At 43.3% G+C, this 15091-nt stretch overlaps 1 protein-coding gene across 1 annotated transcript in view; it reads left to right on the forward strand.

Moving 5' to 3' along the window:
- The first annotated feature begins 938 nt into the window (after positions 1-938).
- The window catches only part of TSPAN17 (tetraspanin 17), a 67977-nt gene continuing 53824 nt past the window's right edge, over positions 939-15091 (forward strand). The window contains exon 1 of the mRNA XM_040344398.1: positions 939-1269. Coding sequence (XP_040200332.1) covers positions 1183-1269 — 87 coding nt within the window. The 5' untranslated portion in view covers positions 939-1182. The remainder of the gene's footprint in view (positions 1270-15091) is intronic.

Here is a 15091-nt window from a genome sequence, read left to right on the forward strand (position 1 = left end):
TATATATATATATATATATAATATTTTAAAGCAGAAAAATCTAAGATTTTTTTATGATCTTTTTCTTTTAAAGGTAAAGAAGTGATTTGGGGTCTTGATATCTCTCAATAAAGAGGACCTGTCATCCTTATTTATATTACAAGGGATGTTTCCATTCTTTGTAATAGGAATAAAAGTAATACAAAAAAATATGATACTATAAAAAAATTAAAGGGACAGTGTAAAAAAAAAAAGTAAAAATAAATAAATAAAGTGCCCCCATCGTGCGCAGAAGTGAACACATACGTAAGTCGTGCACGCATATGTAAACGGTATTCGCACCACACATGTGAGGTATCACCGCGAATGTTACAGTGAGAGCAATAATTCTAGCACTAGAACTCCTCTGTAACTCTAAACAGATAACATTTAAATGCATTTAAAGCATCACCTGTGGAGATTTTTAAGTACTGTAATTTGTCACCATTCCACGAGCATTCACAATTCTAAAGCGTGACATGTTAAGTACCTGTTTACTCGCTGAAACATCATCTTTCACATTTTACAAAAAAAAATTAGGGTATATATTGTGTTTTTTTTTTTAAATCATTATAATTATTTTTTTTCCCAAAAAATTGCATTTTCAGTGATATAAAAAATTGCAATGCTCACCGTTTTATTCCCTATGGTCTCTGTTTAAAAAAAAAAAAGGATAATGTTTGGGGGTTCTAGTAAGAAATACTGATTTAAACTTGTAAACAAAAAGTGCCAGAAAAGGCGTGGTCTTAACAGAGCTTGACTCTACAGAAATCTGGCCATGATTTTGAACAGAGCTGGAAACTCAGAGCACACTGACTTGGAAAACCTGATGTCATGTTAAGCGGGTGTTCTACTCATTTACGGCCACAAGATGTCGCTGGAGCGGCCAAGACGGGCCCACCCCCGGCAGGGAGGAGTTATACTGAGCACTGCATAAAGCAGGATAAGACTACACAACAGTCATGGATCTCCCGAGCCTGGGACCCCAGGAAGCGCTGCAACAATAACCCGGCCTGCGCACCCCTTCAGCGTCCCAATGCCAGGGTTAGCAGGTTGGCGGGTGTCGTCTTACCGTCCCCCCAGTCGTGCACGGTGCCCCCTGGCTGTCGGTGGTGCTCGTTGCTGTGTGTGATTACTGCCTTAGCTGGTGTGTGGAGCCAAGCCATGTCTGGCAAACACCAGCATTTCAATGGGCCTGAAGTCAGCTGCTGTGTCAAGTATTTCTTGTTTGCCTTCAACATCGTGTTCTGGGTGAGTGTGAAAGGGGGGGCAGGCTTTGTCTGTGTCTGGGGGGGAAATGGATGACAGAGGGGGGAGCTGGCCTTTCTCCTGGACACTTCCCATTGTTTCTTCCTGCTTGGGGTAATGATGTGAGAGGAAAGCCATTATCCCATTCTTCTAGGAGACCGTCATTGCTCATTGGTTCAACCAATTTCCACTTCCTATTCTAACCAATGATAGGAGGGCGCTGTAATTGGAAGTGGTTGAGATTGCTTTTTAATTGGCCAGTGTGTGCCCAGCACTGCACAGAATGTACATAGTATATTGTAGTGTAATAATGTGCCCATAGGACAGGCTTCCAATGGACGAGGCGTGTAAGCTCTGCGGACTGGGCAGGATGTGGTTAATTTGTACAGGATGTGTGTATATATATGTGTGTGGGTAGCAGTGTTTTCATCCCCCTCATAAATCCATACTATCTGTATACTGGGGATTTCTATCTGTGGCTCAGGATTGAGGAGCCAGGCGCACATCCTATTCTGACAGCCGCCAGGCTTCTGTGTTTGGATATTGGATACATTGTAAATGGTGGGAGGAGACTGGGGTCAGAGGTCACTATGGCATGGCACCTGGAAAGGAGGGGGATCCAGGATCATTATGGGGGCTGGGGGAGTTCCAAGATAGTTATGGGAGGTGGGATCTAGACTTGTTATAAAGGCTCGGGGGAGGCATCCAGGATTGATATGGGGGGATCCAGGATTGTTTTAGGGGATTGGTGGGATCTAGGTTCATTATGGAGTTGGGGTGATCAAGGATTGTTGTAGGTGCTTGGTGGGGATCTAGGATTATTTGGAGGATCCAGGCTAATTATGTGGGTTGGGGCGATCCAGGATTGTTATAGGAGTGGGATGGAGGATTATTTTGGTGGGGATCCAAGATCATTATGGGGGTTGGGAGGATCCAGGATCGTTATAGGGGCTTGGTGGGATCGAGGACTATTTTGGTGGGGATCCAGGATCATTATGGGGGTTGGGTGGGATCCAGGATCATTATGGGGGTTGGGCAATCCAGGATCGTTATAGGGGCTTGGTATGATCAAGGATTATTTTGGTGGGGATCCAGGATCATTATGGGGGTTTGGTGTGATCAAGGATTATTTTGGTGGGGATCCAGGATCATTATGGGGGTTGGGCAATCCAGGATCGTTATGGGGGCTTGGTGTGATCGAGGATTATTTTGGTGGGGATCCAGGATCATTATGGGGGTTTGGTGTGATCAAGGATTATTTTGGTGGGGATCCAGGATCATTATGGGGGTTGGGCAATCCAGGATCGTTATGGGGGCTTGGTGTGATCGAGGATTATTTTGGTGGGGATCCAGGATCATTATGGGGGTTTGGTGTGATCAAGGATTATTTTGGTGGGGATCCAGGATCATTATGGGGGTTGGGCAATCCAGGATCGTTATGGGGGCTTGGTGTGATCGAGGATTATTTTGGTGGGGATCCAGGATCATTATGGGGGTTTGGTGTGATCAAGGATTATTTTGGTGGGGATCCAGGATCATTATGGGGGTTGGGCAATCCAGGATCGTTATGGGGGCTTGGTGTGATCGAGGATTATTTTGGTGGGGATCCAGGATCGTTATGGGGGCTTTGTGTGATCGAGGATTATTTTGGTGGTGATCCAGGATCATTATGAGGCTTGGGGGGGATCGAGGATTATTTTGGTGGGAATCCAGGCTCATTACGTGGGTTGGGGCGATCCAGGGTTGTTATAGGGGCTTGGTGGGATTGAGGATTATTTTGGTGGGGATCCAGGATCATTATGGGGGTTGGGGGGGGCAATCCAGGATCATTATGGGGGCTTGGTGGGATCGAGGATTATTTTGGTGGGGATCCAGGATCATTATGGGGTTGGGGCAATCCAGGATCATTGTAGGTGTGGGGGATCCAAGATTTTTTTTTTTTTTTTTTGGGGGGGGGGGGGGGCATCCATGATTGGTGTGCCGATCAGAATAGTTGGGGTGATCCAGGATTGTTGGGGGCGCTCAGAGGGATCCAGTATTATGGAAGCTTTTGTGGCATCCAGGATTATGGGGATCCAGAATCATTATGGGGACTGGGGGATCCAGCATTAATATGGGGGCTGGTGGGCAACCTGGATTGTTGTGGGGGCTTTTGAGGAGGTTGATCAGATTAAGTACTGTGCATTGTTTAGAAGTACTAAACACATGTGCATTGTTTTCACATCCATAATTGGTTCTATTATGGGAACTCACCATAATCCTGTCCTGGGTTATTGTTTTCTGGCTCAGTAATGCTTTGAAGCTGGACCAATGAATGTGTGTTTGTATACATTACTGTGCAACAAAAATCCATTTGTGTCAGATCATTTGGATCAGAGGTGTAACCCATTGATGTGCAATTGGTTATGAGACCGCATCGTATCTTGGTTTCACAGCTTGTATTCACACAGGCGATCAGGGCAGATGGTTTTCTGCGCTGAGGTGGCTAAAAGCCTTCCCTGGATGCAGGAAGACTTCATTTTTTTTTTTATTTGGCTGCAGACTGGCCAGTTGGCTGTGGTCAAACACAGAAATGCTGACCCTGGCTGCATACTGTCTGCATTCAGGATCAGTCGGAGGACCTGTTCAGTCACTCAACCAATCGGATGCTAACAGCACCAGCCGCTGATTGGTACAGAGTAAAAATTTGACAGCTGCCACTGGTAAAAGTGTGAGCCTGTACAGCCAATTGTATCCTTTCACAAAACGGGCTGTCTGCATGCAGCTCAGCACTATTTATTGGTTCTAAAGTGTGTGTGTGTGTGTGTTTTTTTTCTTGCACTCTCTGTATAAAGGTAAAAAAAAACTCCCAAAACTAGCCCCCCCCCCCCCCCCCCCCCCCCCCCCCCCCCATAACACTTACCAGGGTCCTCTATCCAGTGCTGTGCCCAGCTGCAGAATTTCTTTCCCCTGCCACTGCTCACAGGCTTTGCTAAAAGCATCAGAAACCATTGGTTTCTCCTGCTATCAAATCCCGGGTAGAGAAGATGGGGCCGTGCTGTGTGTCTATGGATGCACACAGCCTGGCTTAGGAGTGAGCCTGCATGTGTGCCCCATAGCAGATGGCTTACTATGGGGTGCAGACACACAGAAGGGAAGTGGAGAGTTGTAACGAGGGACCCCAGAAGAGGAGGTAAGCGGCCACTATGTGCCATACCATAGCAGATAAGTATAAAGTCTTTATTGTGGGGGGGCAGAAAAATAAATAGAAAAATGGGCTTGGGTTTCTATCACACTGACGGCCCTGTCCGTTTTTTAGGCAGACCCAATCGGACCATCCATTAAGCGCTCTAAAGTGCTGGATGTAAACAGACATGTGTCTGTTTACACCCGCCGACATCTGCCCTATCCACTAAAAACAATGGGTGATCCATTCCCCATCCGTCTGGCAATTGGGTGTATACAGACACATGTTCATTTCCATCTGACTGCCCATAGAGAAGAGCAGGCTGAGTCTTTGTCCCCTCTGCATAACTGGTGTGGTCCTGTCATCCATCTGATCAGCGAAGAGATGAGCAGGTGAATCTGCTGGAGAGCCCTTATCATCCCTTTAAAAAAAAAACAATAATAATCTGTAAACAAACTGCTCTGCGTGGGGCTGATTTGCATGCTTCCTGGTTAGTGACTTGGAAAATATTAGTGTTAAAATCCGCTAGTATTTTCTGTCTTGCTTTAAGTTTGTCATGATCTACTGATTAAAAAGCCATTTTGAGTCTGTTTATTTGTGAGAAGGCAATTGTTTGGTTTTTATTACCTCTATGCTGCCAGTGTGATTTGGGCTTGTTTGTGCTAGAAAACGCATGCACCAAAGCCAGAAAACAAATGTTATGTATTACAGCTTACCAGTCTTTAGATGATGGAAGGAGCCATGGTTGTCACTCAGGTTGGACTAAGCAGACGTGTCTGTTTACCCCCCTTACATGGTACATGATGGGATTAGTAGTTTACACAAATAAGAGAGCATTGTCCTTTTTCAGTTTACAGGAAGTGGCAAGATCAACAGGTGTTTTCAGTATTTACTGAAATGAAAAACTGTTACAGCCACCACATCTAAGGACTGGTTAGCTGCTATATTTTTGGTTTTAGGGAGCCTTTTACCCACGTGCCGAAACGAAACCGAAATAAAAAAAATGGCAGACCGAAAATGACTTTTTTTTTTCTCCCTATTTCAATTTTTTTTTTTTAAATAATTGTATGTATTACATGAGACATTTCAATTAACTTCATTGATTTAAAATAACCAGAATTGAAAAGCTCCAAGTCAATATAATAAAATAACCAAACATTTATTTAAAAATTGGACACAAATACATAGTATATAAAACTTTTATTGTTGCAAAACAGGAACAACAAATCCAGTAATAAACTCAAACAGCAGCTCTAGACTAAAATTTGTTTCAGTGTAAATGGGCAAAATACCATTGTGTTTATTAGCAAACCTGCTATTGGCTACCGGTATTTCAAAATGCAATAGCCAATCGCAGGTTGGCTATTGTACCCGCCCACTGCCTGCTGTCGGTCTCCGATATATATGTGTGTGTGTGTGTGTGTGTGTGTGTGTATATATATATATATATATATATATATATATATATATATATATATATATATATATATATATATATATATTATTCCAAAGAAGGGGTTAAAAGCTTCCCTACCAACGCGCTTTGCAGGCGCTTCAGCAGTGTTGCTTATTGATTTCAGTGGCGGGGGGTGGTTTAGGAGCAGTAGTGCATACTCCGCTCCTGCACCAACCCACAGACTTTTATTTTATTTTTTTTTAATTTTTTTTTCTGCAAGTGCACCGCCCCACGGGCTTTCGCACTGGGGAGGCTTGAGAGGTGCTTTACAGGCGCTATTTTTAGTGCTAAAACGCCTGAAAAGCTCCTTTTTAATGTGAAAGGAGTCTAATAATAAGTGATTCCAACCATATTAAAGGAATTTACAATGTTTGGTTTGCATTTTTAACCATTTTTTATTTTTGCTGACCACCTCACATACATGTACTGCTGGTAACGTGCTGTGATTTGACACAGTGAGAGCTAATCGGAAGGCCAGGCGGACCTGCTGGTCATTCCCAGCAGAGGCAGAATGGCTGTCTGCCTATGTAAACAAGGCAGATTGTTAAGAGGGAAGACCAAGATCCTGTGTTTCTGCTAAGCAGGAACACAGATCTGTCTTCCCACAGTAAAGGCATGCCCTCCCAGGGAACAAACTTAACCCTGTGATTGCCCCTGATATTAACCCCCCTGCCAGTGTCATGATCTACTGATTAAAAAGCCATTTTGAGTCTGTTTATTTGTGAGAAGGCAATTGTTTGGTTTTTATTACCTCTATGCTGCCAGTGTGATTTGGGCTTGTTTGTGCTAGAAAACGCATGCACCAAAGCCAGAAAACAAATGTTATGTATTACAGCTTACCAGTCTTTAGATGATGGAAGGAGCCATGGTTGTCACTCAGGTTGGACTAAGCAGACGTGTCTGTTTACCTCCCTTACATGGTACATGATGGGATTAGTAGTTTACACAAATAAGAGAGCATTGTCCTTTTTCAGTTTACAGGAAGTGGCAAGATCAACAGGTGTTTTCAGTATTTACTGAAATGAAAAACTGTTACAGCCACCACATCTAAGGACTGGTTAGCTGCTATATTTTTGGTTTTAGGGAGCCTTTTACCCACGTGCCGAAACGAAACCGAAATAAAAAAAATGGCAGACCGAAAATGACTTTTTTTTTTTTTTTTTTTTTCCCTTCCCTATTTCAATATTTTTTTTTTAAATAATTGTATGTATTACATGAGACATTTTAATTAGCTTCATTGATTTAAAATAACCAGAATTGAAAAACTCTAAGTCAATATAATAAAATAACCAAACTTTTTTTATTTAAAAATTGGACACAAATACATAGTATATTAATATATAAAACTTATTATTGCAAAACGGGAAAAACAAATCCAGTAATAAACTCAAACAGCAGCTCTAGACTTACATTTGTTTCAGTGTAAATGGGCAAAATACCATTTGTGTTTATTAGCAAACCTGCTATTGGCTATTTCAAAATGCAATAGCCAATCTCAGGAGCGGAGATACCTCCGCAGTGCCTCAGACGTCCAGGCTGGAATCAAGTAAAAGACCGCTGCCGGCCGCAAGATAATGCAGCCGGGAGCCGATTGTAAGCACATCAAATAACTGCGGCTTAGAGGTGCGGGCCTGAAGGAATTTAGCTGTGCCGATTTGACTCCCACTCCCTCCCTCATTTTCAATGTGGCCACTGTACCGGAGAATTTTCGCCACTCGCACAGACGGTCAGTCTGAGTGGGGTCTGGGCAGAGTCACAGCAGGTGGCGGGGACTTCAGATTGGTGGGCAATGTTTAGGGTTTGTACTGTGGCAAATTTTTAGTTGTTTCGGCATCGGTCTCCGATATATCGTTGTGTGTGTGTGTGTGTGTGTGTGTGTGTATATATAATATATATTCTCTATGCTTTCACACTCAGACCACCCTAGTTTTAGCAGCGGTGTGCGGGCGGGAGCAGGGCACTTTTAACTCCAAAGAAGGGGTTAAAAGCTTCCCTACCAACGCGCTTTGCAGGCGCTTAAGCAGTGTTGCTTATTGATTTCAGTGGCAGGGGTGGTTTAGGAGCAGTAGTGTATACTCCGCTCCTGCACCCCCCCCCCCCAAAGACTTTTTTGTTTTTGTTTTTTTGTCCTGCAAGTGCACCGCCCCACTCGGGCTTTCACACTGGGGAGGCTTGAGAGTTGCTTTACAGGCGCTATTTTTAGTGCTAAAACGCCTGAAAAGCTCCTTCAATGTGAAAGGAGTCTAATAATTTGAAGTGATTCCAACCATATTAAGGAATTTACAATATTTGGTTTACATTTTTAACCACTTGCTGACCGCCTCACATACATGTACTGCTGGTAACGTGCTGTGATTTGACACAGTGAGAGCTAATCGGAAGGCCAAGCGGACCTGCCGGTCATTCCCAGCAGAGGCAGAATGTAAACAAGGCAGATTGTTAAGAGGGAAGACCAAGATCCTGTGTTTCTGCTAAGCAGGAACACAGATCTGTCTTCCCACAGTAAAGGCATGCCCTCCCAGGGAACAAACTTAACCCTGTGATTGCCCCTGATGTTAACCCCCTTCCCAGCCAGGGTCATTAGTACAGTGACCGTGCATGTTATTTTTATCACTATTGGTGTCACTGGTCCCTAAAAAAAGTATCAAGTGTCGCTTGGTGTCTGATGTGCCCGCTGCAGTGTCAGTCCTACTAAGTCGCTTATCACAGCCATTACTAGGTGTGTGTGTGTGTGTGTGTGTGTGTGTGTGTGTGTGTGTGTGTTTTTGTGTTTTTTTTTTTTATCTCTCTATCTTGTGCAAACCACTCAATGTACACTTATTGGGATTTTTTTTATTTTATTTCTCAAAGTATATGTAGCAGAATACATATTGGTCTATGTTGATGACATTTCGATATTTTTTGTGCTACACAAAAAGAAAAACAAATAACCGCAGAGGTGATCAAATGCCACCAAAAGAAAGCTCTATTTGTGGGGGAAAAGGGACTTGCATTTTATTTGGGTACACCACTGCACGCCTGCGCAATTCTCAGTTAAAATAATGCAGTGAAGTATCATTAAAAATGGCCTGGTCATGAAGGGGGTAAATCTTACGGAGGTTAAACGCACGCTGTGGGTTTTCTGATTTGCTTGACGGTTTTCCAGAACTCCATCCAACTGATGTGAATGGGGGGCGGCTATGCAGGACAGCATACCAAAAAGACAGTTTGCAGTACTTTAGCACAGCTTATTGCAATGCATTGGTGTGAGTTGGATGTGTCCAAATAAAAAAAAAAAAAAAAATGTGTATGTATTACACATACATAATTTGTATATTTTTTTTTTTTCTGATGCTGGGAAAGCATTTCTGCATTGATGTATGGAAGACTTAGTTCTGGTCATGCTTGTGGTGTCCACTTAAATAAAACATTTTTTTTTTTAGAACACTCACTTTTTTCCATTTTGAAGCAATAATTGTTGGTTGCATACTTGCAATGATTTTTGTGTATGCAATTGAAAACTCATGAAGACCACTACTTTTCTTCCACTATGCACCTTACTCGTCTTGCTGCCGTTTCAACATTGGTACATTACCATGGGCACAGGAAGAAAAGCAAATGCAAATATTTGCAATTGTGCAAGACCTTAGTTAATGTACATGCACTTGAAATTGCTACATGTTTAACTTGGCTGTTTATCTCTTGAAGAGATTATTAATTAACTTGAGAGAACAGAGTACATATGCAGAAAACTGTAGCAAACTGGAAGCTATTTAGTACTTGCTAAACTGATGTTATCGGTTAAAGTTGATCTCTTGGCATGGCATCTTGGTATACTAATCTAAAAGCCTTTTTCTTGACACAATGATGTACCCGGTCCTGAGTCTTCCCTATTCCTTGTGGGAGGGTCCTGCTTTGGGTGTGCCACTTTGCGGCTGGGTTACCTGGAAATGTTTATTGGCTGTACAGTAGCACGGTCCTTTTGACTCCTATAGAATGCAACCTCATATTGAGGGGATCCGCTGGCATATAATCTGCAGCATTGGATCACCAATTTCCACTACTAGAATGGATGCCACCACTGGCATCCAATCACGAGTCAAAGTTTTTATTATAAAATTGAGGGGATGTCTTTTCCCAGAGATGTATGTTTGTGCCTTTTGCACATGATTCATCTTGGCACTTCCTCTGTTGGGCAGGTCATACAATATTACATTTTATTGTCTTCAACCATTAGTTGAAGGAAAAAAATTAAAAAAACTAACCACATGGGATAGATGTACTCTACTTTTTATGGTATGGTCATTTTGAAATGGGAAATCGGGGGGACTGGCAGGATCGCACAGTATTTTTTTTCTTTAAAAATGGCATGCAGATGGCGAGTTTCACACTCCTGACTTTTTTCTGATGAGCCTACTTTTTGTGGATCAGTGACTGTCTATATCTACCCTTGGGTGGGATGGGGTAGAACAGAAAGCGGCAGTACCAGTTTTCTCATGTTCTAAAGAATTGTCGCATTTTAACGATAAATCAGCTGTGGGTACCGGCACAGCGTCTCGTATGCTGTCTCTTTGATTTATGTCTTGGTTGCTTGGAACTGCTAAATGCATACAACTCCTAATTGTTTCCAAATGCAGAATGTTACTTATGTTTTTGACAGTGGTAGTTTTATGGTTGGGATATGCAACTTGCAATATGCCATGTTTATTTATAGGGGGGGAGACGACACAACTGATTGTCCTACTTTTTGCTACAGTGAGTCTATTGAAAGATACAGTAGTTAGTCTGGTTTAAGCATATGTAAATCCCAAAATGTGTGTGTGTGTGTGTGTGTGTGTGTGTGTGTGTGTGTGTGTGTTTTTTTTTTTTTTTTTTTTTTTTTTTTTTTTTTTTTTTTTTTTTTTTTCTTCACTCGTTTTCCGTGTCACTACTGGTAGCACGAGGCAATACTTGGACCCTATAAAGGTTGCACAGGCAGTCCAACTACTCCAGGATGGCACATCAATATGTGCCATTGCCAGAAGGTTTGCTGTGTTTCCAAACAGTCTCAAGAGCATGGAGGAGATGGACAGTTATTCGAGGAGAGCTGCACAGGGCTGTGGAATGTCCTTAACCCATCAGCAGGACCGGTCACCCCCTTCGGATCGGAACACACTGTGATCCGCGTATTGCCGCAGCTCCGGAGCTAGGCTGAAGCCGCGGCCTTTCCTAATGTTATTCTTGTGGCTCCGGAGCTAGGCTGAAGCCGCGGCCTTTCCTAACGTTCTGGCCGCGGCTTCGGCCTACCTCAGGAGCCGCGGCCATAACGCTAGGAAAGGCCGCGGCTTCGGCCTAGCTCCGGAGCCACAAGAATAACATTAGGAAAGGCCGCGGCCATCTTGGTACACCCGGACGGCGGCCGCCCTCTGTTTGCACCCACAGAGGAGGAGCCCGCACTCGTGGTACACACGCTGGGAGTGTCTGTACTGCCGGGGGGGGGGGGTCTCTTGCCCTGAGAGGAGGGGGGGGTCTCTCTTGCCCTGAGAGGAGGGGGGGGGGGTCTCTGTACTGAGAGGAGGGGGGGTGTCTGCACCGAGGGGGTACTATAGTTGGTGGGGTGGGGTGGGGGGGGAGATTTGTATATTACGGAGGGGGGGGGGGGTTTATGTTTTTTTTTTTTTTTTTTTTTTTTTTTTTTTTTTTTTTTTTTTTTTTTTTTTTTTTTTTTTTTTTTTTTTTTTTGCCGATCCGAAAAATGATCCGATCCACGACTCCTGATCCGAGGAACGATCCGAACCGTGAGTTTTTTTTGATCCGATGCACCCCTACTAGTGAGTGCTGTGCGCACTGCCCAGCACCATAGAGCTTGATTGCCATTGAACATCAGAATTGGCAGGTCTACCACTGGTGCCCTGTGCTTTTCACAGATGAGAGCAGGTTCACCCTGAGCACATGTGAAAGAGTCTGGAGAAGCCGCAGAGATTATGTTGCCTGTAACATCGTTTAACGTGACCAGTTTGGTGTTGGGTCAGTGATGGTCTGGAGAGGCATATCCATGGAGGGGAAGCGCAGACCTCTACAAACTAGACAATGGTATATAGAAAAAATGGAAAGCGAATGAGGCTAATGGTGTACCATGTAGATCTATAAAGGTCAATTGTTGTTCAGCCCCAAACTGCTTACACAAAATATTTCAATCCAAAGCGATTGAAAAGAGGAAGGGGCTTGGAGAACCCCAAGACAGCGTATAATGTATCAAAAAAGTAAAAAATTTTTATTTAGATGTAAATGGTTGGTGGCTAAATGTTGGGAGACTAAAAAGGTATCAAATGAACTGAATAAAATACCAAACAGAACATGATTATTCACACAGAACAAGGACACACATGACAGACATGTAACAAATAACGCAGTCTGGACGCCAGGTGATTTGAGGGGGGGGTCCACTCTCGATGGAAAAATTCCATGGAGCACAGATGTGCTGTATAGAGTGCGAGACCCACACACACATCCCCCCTGGAGGAGGAAGAAATGGACCTGGGAAGCCTAATTATGAATGGCTATATTGGTGGGCAATAAGAGATCGGGGAGTTGCAGGGACCACAGTCCATCAATGAATCTCATTCAGCGATCCACTATGTCCGCTATATATTGAAATCGCCATCATAGGTATGCCCCTAGTAGCAGGTTATCTCAGTATTGATTAAGTTCATCAGACAGACATGCTGTCATCATTGGATTTCATCATTTAATACATTACCACTCTTGTGGGTGTCATAGGGCTCCAAAAGGGGGCTAGCTGTTTGTCTACTCATCAATAGTAAACAGAGAAATGTACACCGCAACTGTGTTGGTGTTGCACGAGGGCTTCAAACATTTGGTGTCTGTTTTAATAAACCGAGAAACGGTTCAGTTCTCGGCAGTTCTCAGAGGAAAATGATCTCCTCTGCAGCCGCTTTAATAAACTGAGAACTTAAGTTCTCAGAGGGAGAACAGAGGAGAAGTGTTTCCTCTGATAACGGCTGAGATCTGTGTAAAAGTGGGTGGGCTGCCTGTAATCTCGTGAGATATTGTGAGATTATAGAGCAGCCGAGTTCAAAAAGTGAAACTAAAGTTTTTAAAAGAACATGTAATTGCATGTTTTCAGACGTGTGATAACATATGTGTGTGTGTGTATATATGTGTATGTGTATGTGTATGTGTATATATATATATATATATATATATATATATATATATATATATATATATATAAATTGATAGACAGATCACCCATCCAATCACGAGTGACGTGTATCAAAGTTCCCCGGCCAGGGGGCGGGGCTGCATGTGGTGGCGGGAACACACGGCAGTTGAAATGAAAGCTGTGATGTTCCATCATCCACCCGGTAATTAACTTCCTCTCCTCTGTTCCCTGCATTAACCCTTTCATGCCTATGTATGACATTTGGTGTTTACAAGTTAAAATCCATATTTTTGGCTAGAAAATTACTTAGAACCCCCAAACATTATATATATATTTTTAGCAGAGAATCTAGAGAATAAAATGGCGATTGTTGCAATATTTTATGTCATACGGTATTTGTGCGGCGGTGTTTTAAACACAACTTTTTGGGAAAAATTTACTTTCATGAATTTTAAAAAAATGAAAAAGTAAAATTAGCCCAATTTTTTTGCATAATGTGAAAGATGATGTTATGCCGAGTAAATAGATACCAAGCATGACACGCTTTATAATTGCACGCACTCGTGGAATGGCGACAAACTACGGTAACTAAAAATCTCCATAGGCGACGCTTTAAACTTTTTTTACGGTTACAAGGTTAGAGTTACAGAGTAGGCCTAGTGCTATAATTATTGCTCTCGCTCTTACGATCGCGGCGATACCTCACATGTGTTATTTGAACACCGTTTTCATATGCGGGCGCGACTTCCGTATGCGCTTTCTTTGCTGCACAAGCTCGCGGGGAGGGGGGGCGCTTTAAAAATTTTTTTTTTTTGTTTTCTTATTTATTTATTTATTTTTTCTAATATTACATTTTTTTTTTTTTTTTTTTTTTTTACATTTTGATCACTTTTATTGCTGTCACAAGGAATGTAAACATCCCTTGTGACAGCAATAGGTCGTGACAGGTACTCTTTATGGAGGGATCGGGGTCTAAAAGACCTCCGAGCCCTCCTTTGCACTTCAAAGTATTCAGATCGCCGAAAACGGCGATTCTGAATACTGTGTACTTTTTTAAATCCGGCGCCATTGGCAGCCGAGAAACCCGGAAGTGACGTCATGACGCCGCTTCCGTGGTTTCAATGCGCACACTGAATCAAAGCCGTTTACGGCTTTGTTTCAGAGCGCGCCGAGACGCTGGAGGCGCCGGATCGTGGATCGGGTCTCCCGGTGGGACGGGAGGCCCGGTCAGAGCGGCGAGAGGCGGCGGGAGGGGGGGGGATGTCCCCTCCCGCTCCTCCGGCATAACAACCGAGCGGCTTTTAGCCGCATCGGTTGTTATGTTTGGAAAGCCGATCGCCCGCTCTAAACAACGGTACCGGGATGATGCCTGCGGCTGCAGGCATCATCCCGGTACAACCCCTGAAAGCCGAGGACGCATATATGCGTACGCTCGGCGTGAAAGGGTTAAGGACAAAGCACAGATTGGCAGCATTGGCGGGCATGGTCAGGATATATAGATATCCAGCATGAGATTTTTTCCCTATTGAGATCTGATGTGTTTTTAAAGTGTTCCTTTAGTTTAGTGTGTGTGTGATATATTCTTGTAATGGTGGTGATCAGCAACATATAGTGGGACTGATTCTGCGGTTGGCAATCCTGACACGGGCATCACCAGTGACCCATATAAAGTAATTGGTGAGAATTCTATTCTCTGACTTTATTTAAAACATTTTTTCCCCTTTCTGTTTAGTGTACAGAGCTGGTTAACACAGGGCTCTGTACTGTGATTTGGTAAGCTGATCAGCAGGCCCTGGTCATAAATGTCTGGGACCTGGTATTTGACTTGCGCTGTACCGAATGACAGCGGAGATGGGGTGGCGTGCGTACCTACATGTACGTGATCTGGTGCAAAGCGGCTGCACTGCAGTTTTTTGTTTTTTTTAACATAGGGGCGGTCTGAAAACGGTTCAAGTCTTAAGAGATAACTTCTATTTCCAGCAAAGATTATTTTAGTCCTCATTGCGCAAAAAAATGCTTGTTCTAGTTTGGTGAATGGAGGCAATTCTGCCGGATACCA

Source organism: Rana temporaria, chromosome 3 (assembly GCF_905171775.1).
Source record: "Rana temporaria chromosome 3, aRanTem1.1, whole genome shotgun sequence".
NCBI lineage: Eukaryota > Metazoa > Chordata > Amphibia > Anura > Ranidae > Rana > Rana temporaria.